The 14,214-nt window shown below is 35.7% G+C and overlaps 1 protein-coding gene across 1 annotated transcript in view; it reads left to right on the top strand.

Moving 5' to 3' along the window:
• The first annotated feature begins 346 nt into the window (after positions 1-346).
• beag (IC cytokine homolog beag) overlaps positions 347-14,214 on the top strand; it is a 62,470-nt gene continuing 48,602 nt past the window's right edge. Inside the window, exon 1 of the mRNA XM_089099070.1 lies at positions 347-500. Within this exon, the coding sequence (XP_088955196.1) occupies positions 490-500 (11 nt within the window). The 5' untranslated portion in view covers positions 347-489. The remainder of the gene's footprint in view (positions 501-14,214) is intronic.

The following is a 14,214-nucleotide window of genomic DNA, read 5'->3' as shown; positions in this document are numbered from 1 at the left end:
TAGTGCCAGTCTTAATTCTTATAGTTTCCCATACTCTTTGGTCCGAGCCATTAAAAAAGATTATTGTTTCGAAACCATAGTACTATCCAAAGTATAATCACCTACGGAACAAGTACTGACAAAACCTATCCTCTCCACACAAAAAAGTGACCCTTTGTCCGCGTCTCCGGAGACGATTCCATACCTATGCGAACCTGGCAACTAAATACCGTAGTTACACAATTCAATGCAACTTTCCAGGCCACTCGTCGCCTGAATCACGCTCTAGCATAATCTATTGGCTCGTAGCAAAGTACTTTGGCTCGGAGCGATTAAGTAGTACATTACTTTGTGTCTAGAGGCGCTGAGATACGCGGGGTCACTTTTGGAGAGTTTTGTCAGTACTTGTTCCGTAGGTGAGGTGATTATACTTTGGTACTATCGAGGAAGAAAACAAAGAAAAGGATATTTGTATTCCGAAATAATCCTGGTGTAACATAATAAGCAAAAATGGATGACAGGTAAGCAGACTTCTTTATTATATCCGGCAAATTTGCTGTGTTTGTCCACCTACAAAGAAAACGTGCTGATAAAATATAACTAGGCTAGCCTATTAGCATTTTATTCCTTGTTCTATGGTGTTTCTAAAAATAGCCTAGGCTGTAGTGGTTGCCGTTCTGAAATTATAAAAATTTGGGTAAGAACGGGAGGAAACATTGGTAAATATTTACCAAATCATATTATTGACTTACGAATAAAGTGAATATACCACTTGATGCCTTTTTTATGCTCTTTCCAAATATAATACTCATTTTACCCCCACCCCTATATACCAATTCAGGGTATATATTTGCACATTAGGGGGGTGGGGGTAAAGTATAAACTTACCTCCACACTTACTTACAACAGAAATAAAATTTACCTCCCCCCCCCTAATGTGCAAATATATACCCTGAATTGGTACATATAGGGGTGAGGGTAAAATTCATTTCTGACAAAATGAGTATTATATTTGAAAAGAGCATAAAAAAAGGCATTGAGTAGTATATTCAGTAAATATTTGCCAAATCATATTATTGAGTAACAACTAAAGTGAATAGCCTATACCATTTGATGCCTTTTTTTATGCTGATTTTCAATATAACAATCATTTCTATTGGAAATTAATTTTAGCCCCCCCCCCCTATGTCAATTTAGGATATATATTGGCACATGGGGGTGGGCGTAGGTTAGGTTAGGGGGGGGGCTGAAATTCATTTCCAATAGAAATGATTATTATATTTGTAATCAGCATAAAAAAAAGGCATTGAATGGTGTATTCACTTTATTCTTAACTGAATAATATGATTTGGTAAATATTTACCAATACTTGAAATTATTAGATTATTGACTTATCTAGAAGGGCCTCTTTTCAAAAGTACCAATTATCCAATTTGGTATATATATCATTTCAGTTTTATTCACATAGGCCTATTAACAGAAAGCTGATAGCATTCTGATTCTAAAAATGTAACTTTTATTGCTTGATATTTATTCTATAAATAATAAATATGAAATATCATTTTTTTTTTCAATTGCTTGTCAACAGAGACCACATTTAGAATTTAGGTAAAATTCTACTTTAGCTTCTTTAGGCTATCATGGAAAGGCTGTTAAATCTCCAAGTTTTGAAGCCTTTAAGTCTGCAGTTGAAAAGACTGGTACATGAAGCTTTGGCTCACAGTATAGAATGCACCTGATCAGTCAAGCCTTCATCATCATTGAACAGCATTTACAGGACTTGTCCTTATTGCTGGCAAGTGCAATTTAAGATAAAAACTATAAATTTACCAAAATATCAACTTAGCATTGGATTTAAAATTAAATTGCATATTTTTATCTTAGTTTTTCAACACTAAAGAATAAGAAACAAGGTGTAACTTCAAAGATACCTTTAAGAGCTCAAAAGGGAATGTGCAGTGGCAGTTTATAGTGATTAGTATATTTCATAAGAGCATTAAAGGTTCATCAAGGGGTGATTTCATCTTCTACCAAGCTAACTATTTAAAAATCCCAGAAAAAATCTATATCCTTTCCAAATCTAATAATCACTGCTGTCATATTCAGATTTCATCCAGCCCTAACAGGGACAGATATAGTACTAGGCTATGCAAAAGTTTGCTGGGTACTTACATTATATATGCTCTACCTGATGTTCTTGCAACTTGAATAGTAGGGCATTTATCATACAAGTACTGTTTGCTGATTTTTGGGGTTTGTCATTATGCTCTGTACTTATTCTCATCAACAATTGGTTTATAATGTTAAATAAAGCCAATGAGTATACAAAAAAATATTGGGATTGAAAAGTAGACTACTACTCTTCTGTTATTAAACTGTTTAGTTTTGAGAACAGGCCAAGCATAAGCCTTCCCCAAACTCAAGCCAAGCCTGAAAATCAATCAAATAGTTTCTCTGGTAAGAATGAAGCATGCTATCTATGGCTAAGAATGTTGTTGTTAATGGAGCCTAGCTAATTCAGAATGTTATTCTTTGGGTAAAATTCTAGTTAAAGGGATTGTGTCTATCTTGCAAATTAGTTGAAAGAGGTGAATTCTCAGGAATAAACCCAGAGCCTTGCAAAATAAATCTTCTACTTTGATGAAGTATGAGAAAAGTATTTTCAGCTTCACAACTTTGCTCAGTCTCAACTTATGAGGTTCCAAAGATTTGCACATACATTTCCTAAATTTAGGAAAAACTCTTTGATATAGCTTGAAATTCTACTCAAGTAACAGGGATTGCATTTTCAAAACTACAACCAGAGAAAATGAAAACTAAAAGTTAAGATAGGCCTATAGTGTTTTTTGTCAAAATTCCAACAGGTATGCAAATTTAAAAATTCAAGTAGACAAATTTCTAAGACATAGAAATCAGAAGACCATTAACATATTAACCTAGCAATACCTTCTAGAGCTTTTTTGGCCCTGGATTCATTACCAAAAGTTTCATTTCCCTAACCTTACCATTTTCCAAGAAAGGAAAAAGTAGCTCATCAAGAATTTTACCATTAGCCTATATAGCTTAAAATTCTGCAGAAATAATGGAAATTGTATTTTCAAGTAAATTTGGAGCTTGTGCCTTTACTTTGTCAGGTAGTACATGAACACACAACTCAATTATCATAGGCAGTATGCTAGCACTGCCTAAGTAAAGAACAATGTGAGCACAATCTGTGTGTGTTTTTTTTTCTCCATGCCCAGAGACTTTGTATTGAAGGAGTTGTTGTAGAAACTTTGAAAAGGGCTCATTCAATTGGAAATTAGAGTGGCTAGTGCCCTTTTTAATAGTTTAAATGAAGTGCAACAAAATTGTATTCAGCTTCACTACTTTGCTCAATCCCAATTTGTAAGGTTTTAAAGATTTGCAAATACATTTCCTAAATTTTGAAAAAAAAAAAAAAAATTGATATGGCTTAAAATTCTATTCAAACAACATGAATTGCATTTTCATAACTAAAGCCAGAGAAAAAGAAACTGATAATTGAAAATTAAGATAAAATTTTGTTTTGTCAAAATTTCAATGTCATGGAGGCAAATTTCAGGTTTGTCTAGAGAGAAGGCATGGAGGTAGGTACTTCAAGATACCTTCCAGGGATGTACTTTAGCCTGTAGGCCTATCCCCTGGAATTAGGTGGGCAGCTTCACTTACCTTGGTAGTATTATTTGTAAAGACAATGGGAGCAGTGAAGATGATAAAAGTAGAATAGCCCTTAGCCTATATAGCTTAAAATTCTGCAGAAATAATGGAAATTGCATTTTCCAGTAAATTTGGAGCTTTTGCCTTTACTTTGTCAGGTAGTACATGAACACACAACTCAATTATCATGGGCAGTGTGCTAGCACTGCCTAAGTAAAGAACAATGTGAGCACAATCTGTGTGTGTGTGTTTTTTTTTCTCCATACCTGAGCACTTTCTATTGAAGGAGTTGTTGTAGAAACTTTGAAAAGGGCTCATTCAATTAGAAATTAGAGTGGCTAGTGCCCTTTTTAATAGTCGAAAGTGATGGGAGGGTAACTAGCCCCCCGCCCCCCATGCCCATCATTCCCACAAACACATCCAATCAAAATTTTGAGATAGCCATTTTGTTCAGCATAGTTGATTTCCAGATAGAAAATATGTTTTTGAGGAGGACACTCCCCCACAACCCTCGGGGCAAGGGTTTTAAGTTATGCCCTGGGTGCATATAAGGTTTTTATAGAAGGCGTTGTCATAGAAACTTCAAAACATGCTCATTCAATTGGTAATTTGAAGGGCTAGTGCCCCTTTTAATAGTCAAAAGTGATTGGAGGGAAACTAGCCCCCCCATGCCCATCATTCCCCCAAACACATCCCATCACAATTGTGAGATAGCCATCTTGTTCAACATAGTTGATTTCCAGATAGAAAATATGTTTTTGAGGAGGACACTTCCCCACAACTTTCAGGCCAAGGGTTTTAAGTGATGCCCTAGGGGCATATAAGCTTTTTATAGAAGGCATTGTCATAGAAACTTCAAAAAAGGCTCATTCGATTGGAAATTCAATGGGCTCGTGCCCTTTTTAATAGTCGAAAGTGACTGGAGGGCTACTAGCCCCCCCCCCCCGCCCATCATTCCCCCAAACACATCCAATCAAAATTTTGAAATAGCTATTTTTTCCAGCATAGTTGATTTCCAGATAGAAAATATGTTTTTGAGGAGGACACTCCCCCAGAGCCCTCAGGGCAAGGGTTTTAAGTTACGCCCTGGGGGCATATAAGGTTTTTACTGAAGGCATTGTTATAGAAACTACAAAACAGGCTCATTTGATTGGAAATTCCAAAGGCTAATGCTCTTTTGAATATGTCAAAAGTGATTAGAGGGCAATTATTGTCCCCCCCACGCCCATCATTCCCCCCAAACACATCCAGTAAAAATTTTGAGATAGCCATTTTGTTCAGCATAGTTGATTTCCAGATAGAAACATATTTTTGAGGAGGACACTCCCCCACAGCCCTCAGGGCAAGTGTTTTAAGTTATGCCCTGGGTGCATATAAGGTTTTTATGGAAGGTGTTGCCATAGAAACTTCAAAAGAGGCTCATTTGATGGAAAATTCAAAGGGCTAGTGCCCTTTTTAATAGTTGAAAGATATTGGAGGGCAACTAGCCTCCCCCCATGCCCATCATTCCCCCAAACACATCCATTGAATAGCCATTTTATTCAATGTAGTTGATTTCCAGATAGAAAATATGTTTTTGAGGAGGACACTCCCCTACAACCCTGGGGGCAGTTTTGGAAATTAGGTCTTTAAGGATGAAAACCCCTCCCCCCCCCCACAGCCCTCATGGTAAGGGTTGTAAATTATGCCCTGGGGGCATATAAAGTTTTTATTGAAAGCATTGTCATAGAAGCTTCAAAAGGGCTCATTCAATTAGAGATTGAAAGAGCTAGTGCCTTTTTAATAATTGAAAGTGATTGGATAGTGACTAACACCCCTCTCACACCCACCATTTTCCAAAACATCCAATCAAAATTCTGAAATATCCATTTTGTTCAACATAGTTGAATGTTCTGGAAATTGGGTCTTTTAGGATGATAATCCCCTCAGAACCCTCAGTGCAAGGGTTGTAAGTTATGCCCTGGGGGCATATAAGGTTTATATAGAAAGTTGTTGTATAAATCATAGGCAGCGCAATTGTGCTGCTTAAGTAAAGAACAGGGACACTTGAGAACAAGACAAGAAACAGGGACTAAGTAAAGAGGAGGACACTCCCCCACAACCCTCAGGGCAAGGGTTTTAAGTTATGCCCTGGGGGCATATAAGAACAATGTTGGCACAATGTATTATTTATTAATTTTTTCCTTTAGAGCAGGGCACTTTGTATCAAAGAAGTTGTCATAGAAACTTCAAAAAGGGCTCATTCAATTGAAAATTGGAGTGGCTTGTGCCCTTTTTAATAGTCAAAAGTGGTTGGAGGGCGACTAACACCCCTTTCACGCCCACCGTTTCCCAAAACACATCCAATCAAAATTTTGAGATAACCGTTTTGTTCAGCATAGTGTATTTCCAGATAGAAATTATGTTTTTGAGCAGGGCTTGTAAGTTATGCCCTGGGGGCATATAAGGTTTTTTACTGAAGGTGTTGTTGTAGAACTTCAAAAAAGTGCTCGTTCAATTCGAAATTTGTTTGGAAATTCAAAGGGCTAGTGCCCTTTTTAATAGTTGAAAGTGATTAGAGGGTAACTAACTTGCCTCTCATGTCCACCTTTTCCCCAAAGACATCTAATCAAAACTTTGAGATAGCCATTTTATTCAACGTAGTTTTAAGTTCTGGAAATTAAGTCTTTGAGGATAATACCCCCCCCCCCCACATCCCTCAGGGCAAGGGTTGTAAATTATGCCCAGGGGGCATATAAGGTTTATATATAACGTGTAGAAACTTCAAAAAGAGCTCTTTCGATTGGAAATTAAAATGGCTAGTGCCCTTTTTAATAGTCAAAAGTGATTGGAAAGCGACTAACACCCCTACCCCGCCCACCATTTTCCCAAACACATCCAATGAACATTTTGAGATAGCCATTTTGTTCCACGCAGTTCAAAGTTCAGGAAATTATACCTTTGAGCAGGACACTCCCTCAAGAGTCTTCAGGGCAAGGGTTATAAGTTGTGCCCTGGGGGCATATAAGGTTTGTATTGAAATCTTTGTTAGAAACTTGAAAAAGGGCTCATTCGATTGAAAATTGAAAGGGCTAGTGCCTTTTTTAATAGCCGAAAGGGATTTAAGGGCAACTAACCCCCCTCTCACATCCATCTTTTCCTCAAACACATCCAATCAATATTTTAGATAGCTATTTTATTCAACGTAGTTGAAAGGTTTGGAAATTAGGTCTTTAAGGATGACAACCCCTCCCCCCCCCACAGCCCTCAGGGCCCGGGTGGTAAGTTATTCCCTGGGGGCGTATAAGATTTTTGTTGAAAGTGTAGAAACTTAAAAAGGGCTCATTAAATTGGAAATTGAAAGGGCTAGTGCCTTTTTTTAATAGTTGAAAGTGATTGGAGAGCGACTAACGCCCCTCTCATGCCCATCATTTTCACAAACACATCCAATCAAAATTTTGAGATATCCATTTTGTTCAACATAGTTGAAAGTTCATAAAATTAGGTCTTTTAGGATGATAACCCCCTCAGAGCCCTCAGTGCAAGGGTTGTAAGTTATGCCCTGGGGCATATAAAGTCTATATAGAAAGTTGTTATAGAAATTTTAAAAAGGGCTCATTTAATTGGAAATTGAAATTGCCCTTTTTAATAGTCAAAAATGAGTGGAGAGTAATTAACCCCCCTCTTAAGCCCACCATTCCCCCCAAAACATCCAATCAAAGTTTAGAGATGGCCATTTTGTTCAACATAGTTGAAAGTTCGGGAAATTATGTATTTAAGGATGACAATCCCCCTAGAGCCCTACGAGCAAAGGTTGTAGGTTCCGCCCAGGGTGTATATAAAGTTTTTATTGCTAGAGTTGTGGTAAAACTTCACCAGGGGCTCATTACATTTGACATTCAGAGGCCTAGTACCCTGTTTGATTGTCTAAAGTGATTAGAAGGTAACTAACCCCCCTCTGACTCCCACCAGTCCTCCAAACACATCCAATCAAAATTTTCAGATAGCCATTTTGTTCAACGTAGAACAAAGTTCTGGAAATTAAGGTCTTTGAGAATGACAACCCCCCAGCACTCAGGGTAAGGGCTGTAAATTAATGCCCTGGGGGCATATAAAATTTTTATTGAAAGTTTTGTTGTAGAAACTCCAAAAGGGCTCATTTGATTGGAAATTGAAAGGCCTAGGGCAATTTTTAATAGTTGAAAGTGATTGGAGAGCGACTACCGCCCCTCTCACGCCCACCATTTTCCCAAACACATCCAATCAAAATTTTGAGATAGTCATTTTGTTTAACGTAGTTGAAAGTTCTGGAAATTCGGTCTTAGAAGATGACAACCACCCTAATAGACCTTAGGGTAAGGGTTGTAATTTATGCCCAGGGGGCATATAAGGTGTTTATAGAAAGCCTTGTCATTTCAAAAAGAGCTCATTTGATTGGAAATCGAAAGGCCTTGTGCTCTTTTTAATAGTCGAAAGTGATTGGAAGGCTTGACATTTTCAAACAGTTTGTGGTAACAAACTGTAAGTAAGGAGCAACCCGGCTCAATGGTAACCGAAACTCTAAAAAACGGAATTCTGACACCAATAGGTACATAAGAAGAATCAGATTTTAATGTTGATTTCAAATATGTAAGTTTGATCAAGTTTAATTTTGCCCATCAAAAGTTACGTGCCAGAGAAAATTTAGCTGATTTTCGAAAAAAGGGGGAAAGACCCCCTAAAAGTTATAGAACCTTAATGAAAATCACACCATCATATTCAGCGTATCAGAGAACCCTACTATAGAGGTTTCAAGCTCCTATCTCCAAAAATGTGGAAATTGTATTTTTTTTGTCAGAAGAAAGAAAGATCACGGATGTGTGTTTATTTGTTTTTTTTTCTTTTTCCCAGGGGTGATCATATCAACCCAGTGGTCCTAGATTATCGTGGAACGGTTCATTGGAACAGAAATGAAAAATTCTTGTGCCCTTTTTAAGTGACCAAAAAAATCCCACGCTCATTTTTCCCAAAGTCACCCAATTAAAATTTTGATATAGCCATTTTGTTCAGCATGGTCGAAAATGTAATAAATGTCTTTTAGGATGACTTAATCCCCCGCAGTTCCCAGGGGAAGGGCTTCAAGCTATGAACTTCACCCATTGCTTACATATTGTATTGGTTATTGGGAAGTATACAGACATTTTCAGGAAGGATTTTTTCTGTTGGGGGGGCTGGAGGAAGGGGTTACTGGGGAGAATCTTTCCGTGGAGAATGTTTGTTTGGGTTAAGGGACATTTCTATGAAGGGGGCGCCGGATTTCCAAGCATTATTTAAAAAAAGATAAGAAATTAAATAAAAAAACAAACAAATTTTTTCAACTGAAAGTAAGAAGCAAGATTAGAACTTAAAACAAACAGAAATTATTACGTATATGAGGGGGTTCTCCTCCAAGTCAATACATCGCTCTTTATGCTACAGTTCTTTTTTTTTTATTGATTTCAAAAGAGCTATCTATTCTAATTAAACGGCCTTTGTGATTCAGGGTTTTGTGAATTAAATTTTTTTTAACTGTTAATGTAAAGAGCGTGGTATTGACTAAGGGGAGAACCCCCTCATATGCGTAGTAAGATATACGTAATAAAAAAAAAACAATAAAAAAAAACAAGCGATATGGCTCACTAGTAATCGAAACTTTTAAAAACGAAATTTTAATGTCAATAAATGTATCAAAAGAATGGGCTTATAATGCTGATTCTAAATATAAGGCTACGAGCCTCAGAAAATTTACCTGATTTTTTAAAGAGGGTGGAAACGTCCCCTACAAGTGAAAGAATTTTAACGAAAATCACACCGTCAGATTAAGCGTATCAGAAAACCCTAGTACATAGGTTTCAAGGTCATATCTGCAAAAATCTGCAACTTTGTATTTTTTGCCAGAAGAAAAATATACGATTATAGAAGTTCGTTACGTAAGTTAATTTGTAAATTACGTCAGAACCAAATTTAGAGACAGCCATTTAGCAAAAGAAAAGTAAAAATTTTACGCAATTTTTTTTTTCTTATTCAATGACGGTGAGCCAAAATAAAAGCTGCATTAACTAAAAAACCATCAGAATAATATAAATAAATGAAACCCAAAACGAACAGAAATTACAATAAATAACCGAGTCAAACTCAAACGAGAAGAAATTAACATAAGTTGGGCGCAAAACCCCTATGCCTTCCCAAGGCCAGAACAAAATTTGCACTTAGCTGAAAAAAATATAAATGTTTTTAATTTTATAACTTTAATAAATCAAATAATATCAACATTTTGATTACTAAATACCAGTATATGTATATTAAACTGACAATTCACATTCATTTGTATATTTCAGCCCTTTCTATTTTCAATCGAATGAGCCCTTTTTGAAGTTCCCACAACAACTCTTTCAATACAAAGTGCCCCGGTCTAAACAACAACAACAACAAAAAATAATACATTGCACCTCCAGTGATCTTTACTATAATTAAATAAAAAAAACAAGTTTTTTAAACTGAAAGTAAGGAGCAACATTAAAACTTAAAACGAACAGAAATTATTCCGTATATGGAAGGGGCTTTCCCCTCCTCAAGGCCTTGCTCTTTACGCTAAAGTTTTTTATTGTTTAAAAAATAAAGTTTTGAGACAGAGTCAAACTTTAGCGTAAAGAGCGAGGCGTTGAGGAGGGGAAAGCCCCTTCCATATACGGAATAATTTCTGTTCGTTTTAAGTTTTAATGTTGCTCCTTACTTTCAGTTTAAAAAACTTGTTTTTTGGAAAACAAGAAAATAACAAAAATAACTCATAGACAATAACAAAAATACATGTAAACAATTTTTTTAGCCAAAGGCTAGAAACATTTCAAAATAGATTTTTTTTGTGATTTACCATATGCCATGTCCATGCTCCAGATGAGAGTAACAGAACAGATGAGACAGAGTAACAGATAAGATGAGATGGGTATCATTTTCAACTAATAATTACATCATACTTAACTGGTACTTGCCACATTTTTAAAATAACATTATCAACCAAACGTAGAAAATGGTAAGAATGTGTGACACTTTATTAAGCCACTGTTGTGGCTTGAGCAGCATCACACAAACTTTCATGATAAACCAAACTCTTTCACTGTTCCTACTCTTTTCTCGCCTTTCAATGCTATTCAACTCTCCTGAATAAAAAAAAAATACCCACAAAAGAAACCCCCAAAAAATTAAAAATGTAAAAAACAACAATAAAAAATATTCAATTCCCGACCAAAAAAAACTTTTTTAAATATAATTTTAAACTGAAACTGGTTTTCTGACTCTAATGCTCTCTGGTAAACCATTATATAAATTAACTGCATAGTTTCTAATTACAAAACTAGTTCGACTGGTACTCCTTACTTTTGAGACTAAGCTTCCACGACCTCTAGTCCTATGCTGATGATAATCTGAATTAAGCTTAAAAAATCTCTAAAATATTCAGGAGATAATCTATTAAGCACTTGGTAAGTAAACACTTCCGCTTGATGGTCCCTGATCTGTTAAAAATTTAAAAATCTAAAACTTAAAAAACGTTCACGCGTGTGCTCATACTGAATAAACTCACCTAGTATTCTAAGCGCCTTATTCTGAAGAATCAGCAGTTTTTTAATATTTGAAGAAAATTTAGATGCATAAATACAGCAACCATAAACAATAAAAAGATGAAAAGCAGTAGGATATACATTTCTTATAACAGTTAAAGGTAACACCTGTTTTAAACACCGTATCACTCCAAGACCTCGTGCAAGTTTAGAAGAAATCATATTTATGTGTTTCTTCCAAATAAAATTATTATCATCATAAAATCCCAAATATTTATTTTCAAAAACCTGCGAATGCGACAAATTTTCAAAGCACTATTTACAATTTTTCCTACCCTACTAAAAATCATATAATTTGTTTTAGAAGTATTAACAGCAAGGTAACTCAAGGAGGTAAACATCAGAACGTTTTCCAGCGTTCGGTTTGCTTTATCCACTAGTTCTTCCAGTGACTGTGCAAAGATCATCAAAGCAGTGTCATCTGCAAATGCTGTAACAGTTGCTTTAGGCATGTAGAAACTTAGAGTATCAACGGATACGAGAAAGAGTAACGGACCCAGGACTGAGCCCTGTGGAACTACACATTTTACAGGATAGACTCCACTAACGATGTCACCTAACATTACTTTAGTTGACCTTCCATACAAATATGATTTAAACCAATCCAAGCAAACGTCTTTTATCCCCAGACTAGCCAGGTGACAGAACAACAACTCAAAATCCACAGTGTCGAAGGCTTTTTTGAAATTGACAAAGATCGTTAAAGCAATAAGACCTTTTTCTAGAGCTCCATTGACTACATCCAGAAGATAGTGAACAGCATGGCTAGTAGAATCTTTACTGCGGAGTCCAAATTGGCTGTCACAGAATATTCCTAGTTTATCCAAATATTCATGAAGTCCTCTGTGAATTATCTTTTCATAGATTTTAGAAAAAATCCTACCTACTCCCGCCATTTACCCGTGCCGCAGCCATTTTAACATTTGTCTCCACAATTACTTGGACTATCTGTCTTGGCTTTTCTCTTTCTACAATAAACCATGTCTTGATGCAACCTACTGCAAAATACTGGATAACTTCAAATTCAATAACCATCGAATATATATTCGATTGTTCTTGTTTGTTGCCTCCTTTATACAATATAAATATATTCTATATACAACAGAAAATAATTTGACAAAGATACTCCTTTAGCTAAGTCCATTTCACATTCACAAATATCCCTGTGTCTGCAAGATTGAATAAGTTCTTTGTGAAGGTGTCAAGGGCGCCGGCAGAAGATTTTCCAGGGGGGGGGGCATACGCCAAAATATCAGTGGTGGTTAGGTTACAGGAAATATATTCCAGGATTTATTTTTTTCGTAGGAATAAGTTTATTTTTAAATACTTTTAGGAAAAAACACTCAAATAAAAAGAACAATTAAATTGCATGCAAAATGAAATACAATACAGTAAATTTTAAATGACAAGGATTCCTGGCAAAGAGATCAATTTATTTAATCAATAATGTATTTAATTATTTTGCATTTAATCTTAAAAGAAAATCAGACTCAAACCGAAATTACAGAAAGATTTATTACTTCCGTAGATAATAATAGATGTAGACTTGTCTTTATGCGATTTTCTACACCTTAAAATAGTTTACAGAAGGAGTAGATCAAAAATTGTCCTGCCTGCATAGATACCACGTTTTGATTTTATAACGGCCATGTAAAATGTATCTTTTTCATAACAGGACAATTCTCCCGCTGAACTTAAATCCATTATATGAAAAAAAAATTTAAACTTTCCATCCAGCTGTAAAATTGACCCTCTTTCTTTTTCTTGTTCTATTCAACTAAATAAAATGAACAGGTTCAAAAAATTTTCGTATCAAGAGAATCTTATCAAATAGTTTGTGATAAAAAAAACTGGAAGTAAAAAGTGACTTGGACCAATATTCACCAAAACAAAAATTGCAATTTGCATGACATTTGCTACACCGGTAGTGTTGGCTTTTTATGCTGATTCTAAATATATAAAATTCTTTCAGTTTATTGTTACCCACCAAAAATCTGAGGAAATCTGCCCCATTTTCGAAAAAGGGAAACGCCCCCAAAAAAGCAAGCGATCTTACTGAAAACCCCTTTATTAGATACATCATATCCGAGAAACCTACCATAGAGGTTTCAAGCTCCAATCTTCAAAATGTGGAATTTCACTTTTTTTCAGAAGTGGGAGGGAGCTCATTTAAACGTAAATTTAAAGCTCTTTTTTAAGTGACCTTACATATTGAGCCAGGGGAAAGTTGTTTTCTGCTATTTTAGGGCACTAAACTACCCCTTTACCCCGAAGAGGACGAATTTGCAATCAATTTGAAAGGCTGAGAAGCTAATTGATTTAAAAGTGTCAATAACTATATTTTAGGCTTCCCAATTGCAAAAGAAGTAATGCCAGACATTGGCAGTACTGGATTCAACCAAGTTGATGCTTTATTTGTAATGAAATTACGCCACGTTTGGTGATCTGTAATTGCGTATCAGCTATAATGAGACGGGGGTCATTGTTTAGGTGGGGACTCCTAAAAAAGTACATTTTAATCGACAAACTGCTTACTCTTCATGAGGTTTCAGATAAATGTTGAAAGTGGCAGGAGTAGGAATTAATTGAAATGTTTCTCTATATAGCTAAAATATCACATTTCCATATCTACCAGCTCAGAGGTAGAAAAGGCAAGGCAGGTCATCATCAGTCCCACCAGGAAATTTCTTTGGGGTGGCAAATACTGCTACGAAATTAGTTTTCAGTAATTTTAAATGGCAATATTTTTCTTTTCCTATTTACATGAAGTACTTTAATGTATTTAAACAAACCTATGTAATGTATATGTCAATAAAAAATTCTATTGTAGAGGTTGTGATGGCTTCAGTTATGTAGAAGATCAGAAGTCTCACACAATTTCCATCCATACAAACAATAATATTCCTTTTCATCCAACCGAAATTCTTTAGTAGTAATATTAGCA

This window comes from Artemia sp. Qi Xiang Cuo, chromosome 2, assembly GCF_049724085.1.
Source record: "Artemia sp. Qi Xiang Cuo chromosome 2, ASM4972408v1, whole genome shotgun sequence".
Taxonomy (NCBI): Eukaryota; Metazoa; Arthropoda; class Branchiopoda; order Anostraca; family Artemiidae; genus Artemia; species Artemia sp. Qi Xiang Cuo.
Note: the sequence above shows the minus strand (reverse complement) of the source record. Positions and strands in the feature narration are given on the sequence as shown.